The sequence below is a fragment of the Galeopterus variegatus genome, unplaced genomic scaffold (assembly GCF_000696425.1).
Source record: "Galeopterus variegatus unplaced genomic scaffold, G_variegatus-3.0.2 Scaffold2707, whole genome shotgun sequence".
In the NCBI taxonomy this organism is placed as follows: Eukaryota; Metazoa; Chordata; class Mammalia; order Dermoptera; family Cynocephalidae; genus Galeopterus; species Galeopterus variegatus.
This window is the reverse complement of record NW_007728818.1, coordinates 141999-158187: the sequence shown is the minus strand read 5'-3', so window position 1 is coordinate 158187 and position 16189 is coordinate 141999. Positions and strand designations below refer to the sequence as shown.

Here is a 16189-nt window from a genome sequence, read left to right as displayed (position 1 = left end):
AAAAAAAAAAGGGTGATTTTTCCAAAAGGAAATCCTGATCATATCACATAGTAAAACAATGTTTACAATAACAAATTCATCCCTTAAAAGGAAAAATAATTGATGATATTAAACATATGAATTACTATTCATTTCAGTAAATCCACCAAAATTCTAAAATAACCTAATATGGTACATGACCAGATAACATGGGAAAAAACATGGATCAGAACACTTTCAATTTTATATATCCAATTGGAAGATTTAAGACACTAGTTGAAATTGTCATTAAAAAAAATAATAAAAATGTTTTATGTCACATAAAATAGGTTCATATTTTACCTGATGGGTAAGCCTTTGGGTAAGCAATGGGAGGGAATCTGCCACAAAATGAAATTCATCTGGGGTGATACTCTGGCAGCAATTGGCTGCAATTGCTAATGCATTTCTTTGGGCATTTATGCTGAAGAATTCTAGATACAGCAAGCAGTCTGCCAAACCACCCTAAAATATAAAAAAAACTGTTAACGAAAAATCCTTTATCGGCAATAAAAAAAAATTAACTACTAATAAGTCTAGCATATCACTTTGGCAACAACATGTGTATCTTACAGAGATTGCAATCAAGGAGCTAGTACATATGTAGATCTAAAATCCAACATTAAATGAAATAGTCCTTTGTTAACACTTACCGCCTGGAGAATGGCTTTACTGTGCCTCCGTGACAACATTTCTAAGGCAGTCAAGGCCTGCTCTGCCACGTCAATACACTGAATAACTTGCAGCTGGGAACATATAAATAGGTAACTTAAGGTTATCATTTAAGTTCTTTTCCAGTAGCTTATCTCTTACATGAATAAACACAGTATTTCCTCTAATTTCCGTCATTTATACTGCCTCTAATAACATGAAACCCGCCATAGGAAACAAGTTACTTATGATCTTAAACTACATGAGCCCATGCAGTTTCCTTCCAACTATTTTGCTCCGTTTTTAAGATACTAGAAAATGTTTTACATAAATGAAATCTAATTACATAACTTTAAACTTTCCTATTTAAAATAGATGGGTTGTTTTATATAACAGATCTTTTTTAAATCAAGTTTTATACTTTATACCATACTCCAAGTTTATCAGATTAAGCAAACTTTACTGTGCATTAAATAAAGAAAAATGTCCGTAACACAGGCCAAAAACACAACCTACCACAGACCATATGAAAAAATTCCCCTCTGCACTGACTCAACTTTTTGACCTTGAGCAAGGCACTTTTTCTTCTGTTTCAGCTTTCACAGTTGTAAAATGAGGGTCTAAATAGCTATCAACCTCACTGGGATGTTTTCTAGAAATGAGATTATTTTTAATCAAGTGCTTTAAGTTCTTCTCTGAAAGATGTTATATTAATGTGGTAATTGCTGTTACTAAAAATTATAAAACAGCTGATTCCATAAGTTATTAGCTTCAACTTTACTTGGAGTGGGTAACACGGCACTGGCCAGTATGGGGATCCAAATCCTTGACCTTGGTGATATCAGCACCACACTCTAACCAAGTGAACTAACCAACCAGCCCAGCTTCAACTCTAAACTATTGGTCTGCTGAATATGAAATACTTTTCTGGGATCTTGGCTAAAAAATATACTTTAGTTAGATAATGGAAGCTGGAATTCAAGAGTTCAAACCTTGATTTCCCATGCCTGCTTCTGAACAAATTGGGCAAAAGTAAGAATTACCTTTTCTAAAAAGACAGGAATAGCATCTACTACAACAGCAGATGATCGAGGAAGTGCTTCCATCATGTATGTTAAGGCTCGACAAGCATGGTTCATCTACAAAGCAAGGAAGGTTTTTATTCAATAAAAACTCAAAATTTAAATTTACAGTGTTTTAAAAATTCAGGATATACTTACAATATCGAAATTATGCTCCATCTGCAGTAACGTTATCTGTTAAAAAGATGATAAAGTATTAGAAGCTACATTCTTGGAGAAAAGCCCTAGAAATATTTCCTTCTCTTTCGCTTCAACTAAAATGGAAAGTATTATTCAAGACTTCTATCACGCAAAAGCAACCTCGAGATAAAACCTAGTGGGCATACACAAGAAATTATTACACTTAGTATGGCATTCCTTACAAGCTATAGCTCTGACTTGGAACCATTGCTAGACCATCATCACCTCATGATCCAAGTCAAAAACAAAGCCATCCTGTTGCTTACAACCATCTCTTTTGGTAGCTCTAATCCTCTTCAGAAGCCCAATAACATATCATGGTGGACTTAACAGTATCAGTAAATACTTGATATGTAAAATAAACAGGACCAGCAAAGCACTGACATTTGCTGAATTAACAACTGTTACCACAGACTCGGGACCATAGCTTAAACTCTTGTGAACAAGCTTCTCTAGAAGAGATAAGCACCATTTAACTCAGCTGTAAAATAAATGAGGGTACTTCAAAAAGTTCATGGAAAGTTTCATATTACCTTTTTAATTCTATTTTTCCATGAACTTTCATTTCTCCATGAACTTTTTGAAGTACTCTCACACAGTAATATAGAATTTAAGACTGATCCTAATGAGGGTACTTCAAAAAGTTCATGGAAAGTTTCATATTACCTTTTTAATTCTATTTTTCCATGAACTTCCATTTCTCCATGAACTTTTTGAAGTACTCTCACACAGTAATATAGAATTTAAGACTGATCCTATCAGAAACTAATAATTCACTAATTAAAAGCCAGATTAATATAATTACTCCACATATGCATGAGTGAGTCTAAATACCTGATTTTCTTTCAGATTTTCTTGTGGAAAAGACCTTAAACAGCCTTCAGCCATGTTTTTTTTTTTTTTTTTTTTTTAATGAGGAAATGTAAAATGTAAAACTGCTAGGGGGTATCCCCGCTCCATCCTCCTGAAGCAGCTGAATCAACAAAGAAATTTCCTCCTTGGGGAAAGTCAGTCATTACCTTCTAGTTTAATGGAAACTTTTAAAAGCACTGAATTGACTTCCGGTGAAGATGGCAGAATAGACAGTCACCAGCGTCACTCTCTCCCACAAATCAACCAATTTACAACTATAAAAAAGCAACAACAGCCAAACTGGGGTTGCTAGAGCTCAGGGGAAGAGGAGGAGAAACCTATGTAATGCATGAAGGTGGAAGAAACTGCGATGAGAGAAAGAACAGCTCTGTCCTTTTGGAGAGCCAGCTGCTTCCAGGCTGGAGCTGCTGAGTGCATGGAGCAGGGGCCACCAAAAGCCAAAGCTGAGCCCTTCGGATGAAGTTGCTTGGAGGTGGCAGGGGAGAAGAGGGCCCTAGTGGCCCCCAGGCCAGCAAGACCACTCACTAATAGGGTTCCCGTGGACCCACATAGGAGTGAGGAGCTACAACAACTGAAAAAAAGGAGCCATTCAGAGGCCAGTGAGTCATCGCAAAGGACCGGAGCACGGCCCATCCCATGGGAAATGTTTGGAGCATAGGTGGTGGGGGAGACTGGCTCACTGGGGGATCAGTGAGGCTCAGCAAGGACAGCTGATCTTTCCCCCAATCAGCATAGGGCCACTCAGAGGAGACTGGTCAGGAATATAGAATTGCATGGGGTGCATTTTGATGAAAAGACTCAGGCCCAGACCAGAGTTTCTACACAACCCAGGTGCACCAGATCTCACTAGACCCAGAAGTGCCTATAAAGTCAGCCATTAAAACCTGAGCTGCACAAAAAGCCTTCCCTAGGGAATCAGCAGCAAAGTAGCAATTTAGCTCAACCACGGACCTCAAGTGCTGGTCCCTACAGGAAGTTCCCTCATTTTAGAAGTAAGCAAAGGACAATAAATTAGTTCCAGCACAGAGTTTAAGTGGTGGGAACAGTAAATAATCCAACACAGAACTGAAAGAAAAAACAAAGTACCCAAAACCAGAGACAAAGTTTGATATTAACAAATAAAGGTCTCATTTCACCAAAGAAAACCTATAAACTCCTACAAGTATGAAAAGTACCCTGGTCTACCAAGCCAGAAAAGGGGGAAGGTCAGGGGCCTCAGCCACGCCCCCCTGACATGCACAACCTGTTCAGCAATGACCACCGAGCCCCCACAAGAGGCTTGGCCACACACACCCCCAACACATACAACCAGCTCAGCAAGGACCACCAAGCCACCACAGGAAGCACCCTGGCTCTCCCCAGCCAGGGTGGTGGGAGGCAAGGGCTTTTGCCACAACCCCCTGACATCTGCACCCAGACTGGCAATGACCAAGCCACCACTGGAAGCCCCCTAGTGTCCCCTGTGGGAATGAGGAGGGGTGCTATAGGCCTCAATCCCACACCTCCTCCTTCCTCCTTCTATCCCATTTCCTTCCCCTTTCCCCTCTTCCCATCCCTCCTAACCGGTCCACAACAACATCATAGAATGTAAAAAAAATATATATTAATAAAAAAATAAATAAAATAAAAAATAAATGCACTGAATTTAAGCTTTTATAAAGTATCCTTCAATTAAATTTATAAATACAATAAAAGACATAAGACATTCTAATACGAGTCTCATTTAATATGAGTGGCTTCTCAGCTCTAAATTATGCTAGTAAAGTATATCCATATACCACAGGTCCTGAGAACTATTTTTATTACTGAAAAAAACAAAAAAACATGCACACACACACCCAATTCAGGATCAAACAAAACTCTATGTCTCAAATCAGCTACAATCTGCCACTTAAAATAGTCAAAATTGAAAGGGGTTGTAATGTTAACAGAAAATTACTAAGTTACCCAATTCTTAAAGCAGAATGACCCATGTAAGGCCATGTTTGGAAAGGACTGCCGTAAATAAATTCCCTTTCACCATAATTGACTATTTATGGTCACAGAAGCATATGGTGATGGATGGATACATATTAACAATATTCAACTGTGATAAAAGATAAATCTGGACGATTCATTAACAGCCATTATTAAAAACATTAGCTGACTCATGCAAGTCTATTAAGTACTTAAATCTAATCAACAACCAGCAAATTAAGTAAACTGGATTATGCATCAACATTTCTGCCTGGACTTAATGGCTTTTTATATAACAAATAAAAACTGAATTTTAATTGTAGATAGAGTATAAGGTAAGCCCAGTTCTTTGCTACTTATTTTTTAATGAATAACAAAAACAGCAAATCAAGAAAGCTTAATTTTGGTCACAGAAGACAACTACTGAACAAATCAGCAATCTGATAATGGATACTAACATAGGCAAAATCTAAAAGTACAAAGGCTAATAACGTATTCATAAAACACTCAGAAAGCAACCTGCAAACCTTTTACGAGAATGGAACTATGATTTGATAACTGGCATTTATTATCAGAAGGTCTAAGTGGCAGAAGGTGAAGAAACTGGTCTATCCTTTATCGAAGCCCTGCCAGGGCCAAGCCACCCAACAAGTAAGAAGAGGCAGAATAAAGATTGTCACCTTGTATTTGACAGGGCTTTGCTCAGCTCTCTCCATTATTTGATAATGTGATCAAATGAGACAATCTGATCTACCAACCATAATTTCATTTTTTGTCAGTTTTATTGGATATGTAAAAAAGATACAGTATTTGTTTATAATTTCCAAGATAAAATATGCCATTAATGTAATCATGTTTATGTTAGCCTTTTCTTAGTATTTGATTGACTTAAATTATAGCCAATTTCTTTAATTTTAAACAAAGAAAATTACCAAGCCACTATTTAAAAGCTGTATTATGTTAAGCAGTCTACATTTGGTGATGGCAATTTTTCTTCCTGTTGTTTTCACATTAAAAAACTTAAAGCAATTAAGACGTTAATAAATTTCAACTATCAAAATACCAACTCACAACTGTGCTGAAAAGTCATTAAAAAGATTTTAAAAAAATTTTTTTTTTTTTTTTGCTTAACATAAAACCTTTTAAACTAGAAGGATCCATATGGTATATTGGCTTGACTATTCTTCCCATAAACACATTCACTGAACATAAAACATTTTTGGACCACAAAGACAACCCTAAGTGAGCTGCTTCTTAGTACTACTGCCCCATAGATCAGCAGGTTAAAATAGGAGGCACATACATTTTACATGCTGAGAGTCAAGGTTAACCAACTGGTCAAGGTTAACTAAAAATCTAAAATCAGTCACCTAACTGTCAAAGACTCAGTGTCAATTCATCAAAAAATGGTTTAGAAAATTTACTAACTCACCTTTAATGATCACTCACAATATCTATAGCACCAAGCCACATGGTCCTATCCCTTAGTTCTATTGTGTTTTGAAATTCGTAACGACAATAATCATACACTTGGTAGAAAACTGGCAGCATTCAGAGAACAACTGAGGTAAAACAAGGGGGAAATTCTATGCTTACCAAAGCTGGAACAACACTTTTGACAGGAAACCCTCCCAGAGTCTCCTCATTCCCCATGACCAATAACTGACACATTTCAATAACCGCCTGAAGCTGCTGACTCTCATCACTGGCTTGTAGTCCTTGCAGTAGTTGCTGGGCCTTAGAACCTTCAGAGAAAAAGAAGTCATTATTTTTACACATTTAAGAAAATTATTACTTATTAGTAATAAGGCATGACTCTAAATGGAGTTAACTGGCTGATAATTTTCTTCAATTACCAATTAAAGGTTAGATCAAATGTACATGCTGCTGACATATTCAAGGCAGAATTAAGTTTTTAAAGAAAATATACATAGTGCTTTTAAAGAAATATACATAGTGAGCAGAAGCTGCAATAATAAAAATCTGTTAAACAGTGATTACCTCAAAGGAAATGTTGTCTACCTCTAAATACCTGCACCAGAATAAATGGAATCCAAGTAATAATGAAAGAGGAAAGCAATAAAGACAAAATATGCATCTAACAAAAGAGAGTGGAAAGTATGAAGTATTCTGTAAAAACAGCAAAACCATATAGGCCTATACATCTCCTCTCATTCAATGTGTGGATGCTGGCCAACAGAATACTTCTACTTTTAACATTCAATTTCATTACACACAACAACTGAAAAACATGAAGACTCGGCCTATCACAAGAAAATAAACTGAACAACACAATCAAAAGTAAAATCTACAAATGTGTTTGGTTTTTTATGGACACCTTCCTACTTCAAGCCATGATTAATTCAATTACACCTGATGTTACTTTCAAGCACTTTCTCTTCTTACACCTTTTCATGTTATTCTTTGTGTATTAGTTTTTTTCCACTTCCACATGATTAAGTATTGAAATGCATAGAAAGGGGATATATGTTTGGAAACTGTCAATGAATGTAGAATATACATCAAAACCAAAGTTTTTAATTTGAATTAAGCTTCAGTGATCTTCCCAGGGACATGAACCTCTCTCAAAGAGGCAAGTGGTGATCTTTGGAAAATTTGTTTTATTATTCAAGACTGTAGGCTGGCTGGTTAGCTCAGTTGGTTAGAGAGTGGTACAATAACACCAAGGTTAAGAGTTTGGATCCCCATATCGGTCAGGAACCATTAAAAAAAAAAAAGACTGTAGCTAACACATTCCATAACATCACATCACTGCTTACCTACCTCTACCACAATTAAAAGTCCATCCAAAAACAGATTGCAGGAAAGTCAAGTTTAAAGAAATACCATTTTTAAATTTAAATTTTAAACTAAATACAGTAATATCAGTTCCAGTTACAGCAGGTTTTGTGTTTAAATAATGTGGAAGGAAAAACAAAATGAAGGGAAACAAAAGAATCCTCAGTTGCTTTGAACTTCACTTGAAAAGAATGCAACAGCTCACTCATATCAATTATGTTGTAGGAGCACAATAACCAAAAAAGGAAAACCTGACACACTTGCCATCTGATAAATGTCTTATAAACATTGGGGCTGGCAATTCTAAGGATATGGATCTTTTTAGCATGATCAAAATCATCATGAATACCACTGTACACTTGGGATGTTTCTAAAAAGAAACAGTTTATGCCAAACTGAAAATGACAACAAAGAGCCAAAACCATAACCATAACAACTTACCCTCTGATATATGAAGAGAAACCAACTCCTACATCAGTGGGTTTTGGATTTAGGACTATTTTATACCCTTAAAAATTATTAAGGAACCCCAAAGCACTTTTGTTTATGTGGGTTATATCTATTGAAATTTTTGTGGAAAAAAGACCATACTTTCCAGTATTTGTTCCAAATCATGTCTTGATGTCAGGCTTAATAAAAGACAGCTGGATATTCAATTCTGCTTCTACCCTCAGTCTGTGGTGATATGTTATTTGAGGTAAAGCATACGAAAAAAATGGGCCCTATTTTGTCACAAACATTATTAAAAAGACATGTACTCAGTACTAAAGATCTAACTAAATTAATAACTCTGCTTTATCAAGCGCATTCTTAAGTATTCTACCCTCAGTCTGTGGTGATATGTTATTTGAGGTAAAGCATACGAAAAAAATGGGCCCTATTTTGTCACAAACATTATTAAAAAGACATATACTCAGTACTAAAGATCTAACTAAATTAATAACTCTGCTTTATCAAGCGCATTCTTAAGTAAAAATGGAATTATTTTTACTAGGAGTTCATGACGATGAAGAATACAATGACTGCTCGTTCAGTTTGGTGCCACTGCTTTGATTCTTGTTAAGATACCAGCAGTTTTACCCACCACAGCTTTTGCACAATCAGTTCAAACATCAACAAAGTGGAAAAAGAAAAACCAAAGTAACTATTATTATTAGTTTTGAACTTATGGATTCTAGGTATAAGTCTTAGGACACCCCTTCACCCCAGGAGTCCACAGACCACATTTTGAGAAACACTATCATAGATCAGGGGTCGGCAAGCAAATATTTTCTATCAAGGGCGAGATAGTAATTATTTGGGGCTTTGCAGGCTATATGGTCTCTACTGCAACTACTGACTTCTGGCACTATAGCTTGAAAGCAGTCATAGACAATACATAAACAAATAAACATAGCTATGCTTCAAACATTATGGACACTGAAATTTGACAATTTAATTTTCACAAGTCATGAAATATTACTCTTTTTAAAATTTTCCAGCCACATAAAAATGTAAAAACCACTCTAGATTCCAAGGCTGAATAGAAACCAGCAGGAGGCTGGGTTTGGCCCTTGGGCAGTAGTTTGCTGACCCCTGATAGGGAGGGTAAAGAGAAACCAGCAGTGCTTCAGAGAGTCACAGGATGCTCATGTGTCAGGTTAAACTGGTCCCATAAACACTTGCAGAGTTCTCAACTGTGAAAAAGGCCGGGAGCTGAGTAAGAAGGTTTGGTAAGAGAGAATCAAATCTCCCACAGTCTCATGGTGCTGAGAAGCCAAAGTCCCAACAGAGAGAAGAGGCCTGCTTCAAACATACACAGCCAATATCCAAACCACCAGGACAACTGCCACATTTTGAGGCCACTTCATTATTATTATAAATCTGAGGAGACAAAGATTTACAAGGATCTCAGTCAAAATCCTAAGAGGGCCAGAAATGAGGCAGAGGTGAAATGAGTCATAGCAAAATTGCAACTCTGGTCAAAACAAGCTCAAGTCCCGACTGAGCTCCGGGCCCCTTTATGTTTAATAAAGTAAAAGAGGAAACCATCAGTAGGAAAGAACCAAAGAGGCCCCAAATGGTATCTTCTGCCAGCAATGGTTTCCTCTTTTACTTTAGAGGTATGAACATGGGACTGAGAATCAAGAGGGAAAAAAAAAAAGACAATAAAAGACCGACACTTCAAAAAATAAGACAAGTATTTTATGACTATGCTTAATATAATGAAATTAAAAGTAAAGATGGCCAAATTGGATAAAAATATACAGAATTTCAACAGAGAATTGAAATCTATAAAAAAAAGAATTATCTCTTTGGTCTTGGCTGCAGGCAAGATGATGAAGGAAGGTCATCATTTGGAAAGCATCACAATAAGCACTGCTGCTGCTGTGGTTCTTACGCCTACCACTTTCAGAAAGTGGCAAATGTGGCTACCCTGCCAAGCGCAAGAGACACCATACCTGAGGATCAAAGCTAAAAGACAAAATACCCCCAGGACTGATCAAATGTTGAAAATAAGTAAAAAATAGAAGGACAAGTCATAAAACTTATATTTATATGGGAGAAGGAAACAGGGAAAAGACAGCAAAAGAAGATAAGGCCTTTCTGAATAAACCATGTTTGTAGATTTGACTTTCAGAACCATGTAAATATTAATTACAAAAGCAAAACTAAATTTTAAAAAGCAATCCCTAAAAAGCAAAGTGAAGCAAATGTATTAAACCAACGTGGTGACATGAACAAACAGAAGAATTCTTTCAAATGACTTCAAAACACAAAAATTTGACCACAAAATGAGAAATAGCCCAAGAACAAAAAAAAGTGTAAAACATTTTTACAACTTTCTCAATAATATTTTTGATGGGAAGTTGGAATCTTATGCTGTGAAATAAAGCAAATGAGTCACTACGTTATTATCACTGGGAATTAGGACTTCTGGCACAGGGGAAAGTAAATGTAACATCAATGAAGTTAGATAAAGACCTTGCAGCAGCCCTAAATATGAATAGGCAGAATCAGTATGAACTTTTTAAAAAAAAGAAAGAAAAGAAAAAAAAGTACAAAAATTCCTAGGTTTGTCCAGCAAAAGAGTGTAGTAACAATGATCAACCCTGTAGCAATGAATATGCCCAGACTGTGGTCTCTGTATTCTCACACAAAAGAAACGAGGGCTGTCTGGGGAAATCCCCAATTTCAGGTATGTGGGGGAAAAGTAAGGCAGTTGGGGTTGGTACATCTTGTCATACCAGGAAGCAAAGAGGCTATCAAAAGTTACTACGGTCATGTCAAAAAGATTCAGAAGCCAACTTCAAAAAGATCCTAACATCCAATGAGGGTACAATTTAAGCATCAGTGAAACTCACTGAAATGTCTAAAACACATGTCTCGACCCACTGCTTATAATGATACTTAAAAATAAACATTTAAAAAACAAAAACAGGGCTGGCCAATTAGCTCACTTAGGAGAGCAGGGTGCTAGTAACACCATGGTCATGGGTCAGGTTCCCTGTACAGGCCAGCTGCCAAAAATAATAATAATAATAATAATAATAATAATAATAATAATAATACCAACAACAAACTAGAACCTTTGGAGGATATAAAAACCACTATTTTGAAAACTGGTAAGTAAAGGGGAAAAATTTCTTTCCTATATCAATTATTTTCCTGGGTAACCAAATAAAAGATAAGGGAAAAATATTCCTTATATATTTCTACTAAGTTATTTCTTTTACTTCTCATAAATGAATGGTGATTATTAGACCTTCTGTAACCTGTTACCTAGACACCGAGTTTCAATAGTTTGTTAAAAGACAGACACCATGTGCTTCCTAATATAAGAACACATTGCCACTTTTGAAGTCTTTCCTCACCAGGGAAAGAAGATAGAATCGAACTCAAACTGAAAAAGCCTCTAGATCCAACTACCAGTTTACAGGAAATACACTTATTACATCTGAGACAATGGAAATTTGACATTGGTAGGACACATATCATTAAAGAATACTGCTTATTTTTTTAAGTGTAATAACAGGAATCTGATTGTGTGTGTGTGTGTGTGTGTGTGTTTTAAGAGGCACTAACTTGAGCTACATGATAAAATGTTTATACATAAAATTGTATGTCTGGGATCCATTTCAAACTAACATGGGAAGCGGGATGTGGGTGAAGGTAGAGATGAAGATTGGACATAAAGGAGGCGCTGCTGAAGCAAGTCATGAGTACCACAAGGGGTAGCACTGTTTTCTATTCTAGTTCCAGTCTATAGCATAAATTCATCTCATGTGTAAAGGTCAGGCCAAAATATGGATTTGAGGTGTTTTAATGTCAATACCATTCAAGGAAGCCCTGCAGCAAATTTTCTTTCCGGTCTTCTCCCCAGAAATATATGAAGTGAAAAATAAATGAAATCAAATTTCTTTTTAGTGAAAAAAACTTAAACATATTGACTGACTGCAATGTATAGATATTTTGATCCTGACTCAGAGAAAATTTACAAACAGATTTATGAGAGGATGGGAACACTTGAACTCTGATACTTTATAGTAAAAATTTTCTTCTTAAAATAACTACAATAATGTCAATTTTTTTTGGTATAGACTTATTTTTACAGTTACAAATTCAAATATATACAGATGAAACACCTAGGACTGGCTTTAAAATTGTTCTGGGAACAGGAAGAAAGGCTGATATGGGGATAATAGTTACTGTGGATTGATAACTGCTGATGCATTCATGAGATGTATTATACTACTAAATTCTCAACTTTTGCCTCTGTTTGATCTTTTTCATAATAAAAACCATGTCAATCTCCTTCTCTAAATCCTTCAATGGTTCCTACTACCCTTAGTTAAAACCCGTATTCACTGCTGGCTTGCCAATGCCCTCCATGATTTGGTGAATGCCTACACCTCTTGGATTCCACCTTCTACCACTCTCCCTTCACTTCTCCCACAGATCTCAACTGCTGTCTATCTCAAACATGCCAAGCTCATTCCCACTTCAAATGCTGCACATGCTCTTTCCCTCAGACCTGTGTATGGCTGTTTTCCTCACTGCACTTGGGTCTCTACAAAATCACCATGACTCAAAGAAAGTTTCTCTAACCAGCCTATCTACATCCCTCCACCAACCAACCCACATCCTTACTCTACTTCGTTTCATTGCACTGACACCACTATACAGTAATTGTCTTGCCTGTTGACAGTGTCAACCTCTTAGCATGAAAGCTCCATGTGGAAAACTCTGTTTGTTCTTTCTATGATTCAATACAATCCCAGCACCAAGTAAATAACATAAATAAATATCCACATTCAATAGTTCATGAGAACTTTTTGGCAGTGTATGTTATCTGAGAGCTGAGTGTCAGGGAAGCAAAACAAAACAAAAACAAAAATACCAGCTGCTTCTGAAATTTCCTTGGCAAATGCTATGGCCAGAAGCTTGAAAAAGCTTCAAGTATAAGTACACATATATGAGCAGATGTATGCAAGTTACATTACTTAAAAAAAAACCTTGAAATATTTGATGGCAAATTATACAAGCACACATCGGTAATGTCATAACTAACAGGCTTAAATAACACTTTAGAAATTCTGAAATTAAAACTGCAGACTACAAGCAGCCTCCTGATTCTATGAAAACATTATCAATGAAGTTATAAAAAATGTTTAAATGTAAATTTTGCTTAAGAAAGCTAAATATTCTATATCAGAAATAATCTAATCGGATTTGTAATTATATGAAAGCTATTCCTACTTATAATCTGAGACTTAAAGAGTCACGTTATGTCAACCATATACGATAAGATCTCTGGGTTATAATAAATTAATTTGATAGTGTGTCTAGAGACTAGTAATTGTGCTGAGAAATATTTACCCCCAGGCTCATATTATGATTAAACTAAAGATTCAAATCTGTGCAAAACATGCAGTCAGATACCATAACCGTCAATGTAATCATCTGAGATTCTTTACTCTTCTATAATACAAACAAAACAGAGACAATCTTGTTATAAAATCTGGATGGTTTTTTAATAATTCCAATTCAGTAATGAAAAATAAAAGTATAGAAGAAAATCTTACAGTTGTTGTATTTAAGGAGAAAATATGCACAAGCCCTACTTTTAAAAACAAGCTAAAGTTCAAGAAAACTTCCTGATACTTACATTGATAGGTAACCAGTAAAAACAGCACTAATTATTACGGGGTTTCAGGGGAGAAAAAATTTAAAAGTATTCACTTACTAGCTCCACTTCCAATTGTTCTATGGAAAAGCTGTGACATCCGAGGACCAAGAGGACCAAACAGGTGAGGAGGAAGACCCCTGGCCTCTAACAAAGCTAAAGAAAAAGAAGGGTGGGGCGAATAATTGAGTTGATTCAAGGCAAGTGATCTTATAATTGATTTAGTCAACATTACTTTCCATTCTGAACTTGAGAAACTATATTAAACTTTCAAGACCATCCTAATAGATTAATGTAATTAATACAAATTAAAACACACATGTGCCAGCTACAAGTATCTTAAGGTTTTATTAAGAAATTAAAAAATCAGAAACTGTATAAAAAAAGTCTAAGAAAAACCCAAGGTAACTATTTATTTTGAAGTAATTATATTGTAAGCCCCTTTCCTTGCTCTGTTTTCCCTCTGACATTATTTCTCAATTAGATACTGGTCATGAGGCCCTCTAAAAACATATGAAAAAACAGTACATTATTTTTATCAGTTCCAAAAAGTGAGAAAAACTGTATTCATGAGTGTGCTGGTCAAAAAGAGATAACTGTAAGTTCTCTCAGGAACTTAAAAGCAATCCAAAACTGATTTATAAATGTTTCTTGTAAGCCTCACATTGGGGATCTATTATAAGTCAATTACCTGAGATAAAAATATATACCTGAGATAAAAATATATACCCATCCATTTGTAAAGCATGTGGCTGCTTTTTGTAAAAGCACTTACAACATTAAAAATTCTGAAGTTATGTATACACTATATACATTCATTTTGAAATAGGTGATAGAAACCACCAAAGAACATGATAAAAAAAAAAAACCTTACTAGATGCATTCATAATGTTATCAGGTACCAAAGAACAATATATTAAGCTATCCTTTTTTCAAGATGTTTCTTAATGTATTACTAAAACCAGTTACACATGCAACCACAGTGAAGGAAACTTTTTAAAAACATAAAAAATAAATGTGTAAGTCTTTCTCCAGTTAAACAGTAAAAATGAAGAGGCAGACAACTCATCTTTCAATTCCAAATCATCAAATCACCACTTTTTTTAAAAACATAAAAAATAAATGTGTAAGTCTTTCTCCAGTAAAACAGTAAAAATGAAGAGGCAGACAACTCATCTTTCAATTCCAAATCATCAAATCACCACTAAGTAAGTTTTTTTTGAAGGTGCAAGAGCTGCTAGATTATGTTCAAATGAACTTAGCTGAATTAATTTCAATAAGAAACAGCAGTAACAGGCAGTAATGATTTCTTATAGGCTCAGCGACTGTCTTTACCTTGCAATCGTCCCATCTCGGAATCATCTGATTCACTCTCCCCAGAGGTGGTCATGCCAACAGCCCCTGCAACGGAACTAGAGGCTTCAAGGGGAGGGAGGAGGGATGGGAGAGAAAAAGCGAGGGTTAGGAGAGGATCACTTAAACTCATTACATCTGGCTTATCTTACAAAAGAAAACCACAAGTTTTGCAACTACAATTAATAAAGGCAATTAAGCTAGTCTTCCTACTGCACACTCAGCTGTTCTTCTACACTTCATATCCTGCAGCTTTTAGAAACAAAAGAATAGCCCAACTATTTTCGTATTAAACAAGCACTGAAATACACCCTTTGCATGTCATTCATGCATAGCCTTTGACAGATTCCTCATGCCTCTGAAACTGTTCTTAAGTCTTACCCTGAACTCCTCTACCAGAAGTCAATGAAGATAATACTACTAAAACCTTTGTGATCCTTAATAGATGGCTAATTAGTCACAAAAATTATAAAAAGCAAAACTGACATTTGGGGAAAATGTTCTATGTACATGTGTGCCTTTTTTAGCCTGCTTTATTCCTGGGCTGTAGTCTTGATACAATCATGTACCTGTTTTCTCAAATTTTAAAAGTGCAAAAAAGATTATACTCTTATTTCCAAGAAAACATAAGATATACATTTCAACTAATGGATAACTGTGAAACATTGCTATAAAGTATGAAAGAGAGGGCAACTAAGATGTTAAAATTAGTACAGAATGAAGAGTTATAAGACTCAGAAGGGTACTACCACCCAAAATGCTAACCTGAACAACAAAAAAAACAACAAAAACCCCAGTCTAAGCTAATGAAGGTGGTTTCTGTTACAATTCTGACCAGGAAGAGAAACTATAATTATGAAAAACTAGCAGTTTGCTGTACCTGGTGTCTGTTGAGTCCTAAAGCATTTTTTTTTTTAACATGGATGATTCATCTACATATGACCACATTATCCACAGTACCTTATGCCCTGTACACTCAACAGATAATGACAGAATGCAAAAGCCAGAAGGAAAACTTTTGTCATTACTGTCAAAGAGGCATGTGAATAACTTACTTGAATTTGAAGAGATTTTCTGAAGAAAGAGACGCCACTGTACTAGCCACCACTCT

The 16189-nt window shown here is 35.7% G+C and overlaps 1 protein-coding gene across 5 annotated transcripts in view; it reads right to left on the bottom strand.

Moving 5' to 3' along the window:
* Positions 1-16189, bottom strand: part of TRIP12 (thyroid hormone receptor interactor 12) — a 151341-nt gene that overhangs the window by 46716 nt on the left and 88436 nt on the right. For all 5 annotated transcript variants that reach the window (XM_008582716.1, XM_008582717.1, XM_008582718.1 and 2 more), the window contains 7 exons: positions 15061-15144; positions 13786-13881; positions 6357-6505; positions 1890-1925; positions 1713-1808; positions 672-764; positions 322-483 (listed from right to left, as the gene is read on the bottom strand). In XM_008582716.1, the coding sequence (XP_008580938.1) occupies positions 322-483; positions 672-764; positions 1713-1808; positions 1890-1925; positions 6357-6505; positions 13786-13881; positions 15061-15144 (716 nt within the window). The remainder of the gene's footprint in view (positions 1-321; positions 484-671; positions 765-1712; positions 1809-1889; positions 1926-6356; positions 6506-13785; positions 13882-15060; positions 15145-16189) is intronic.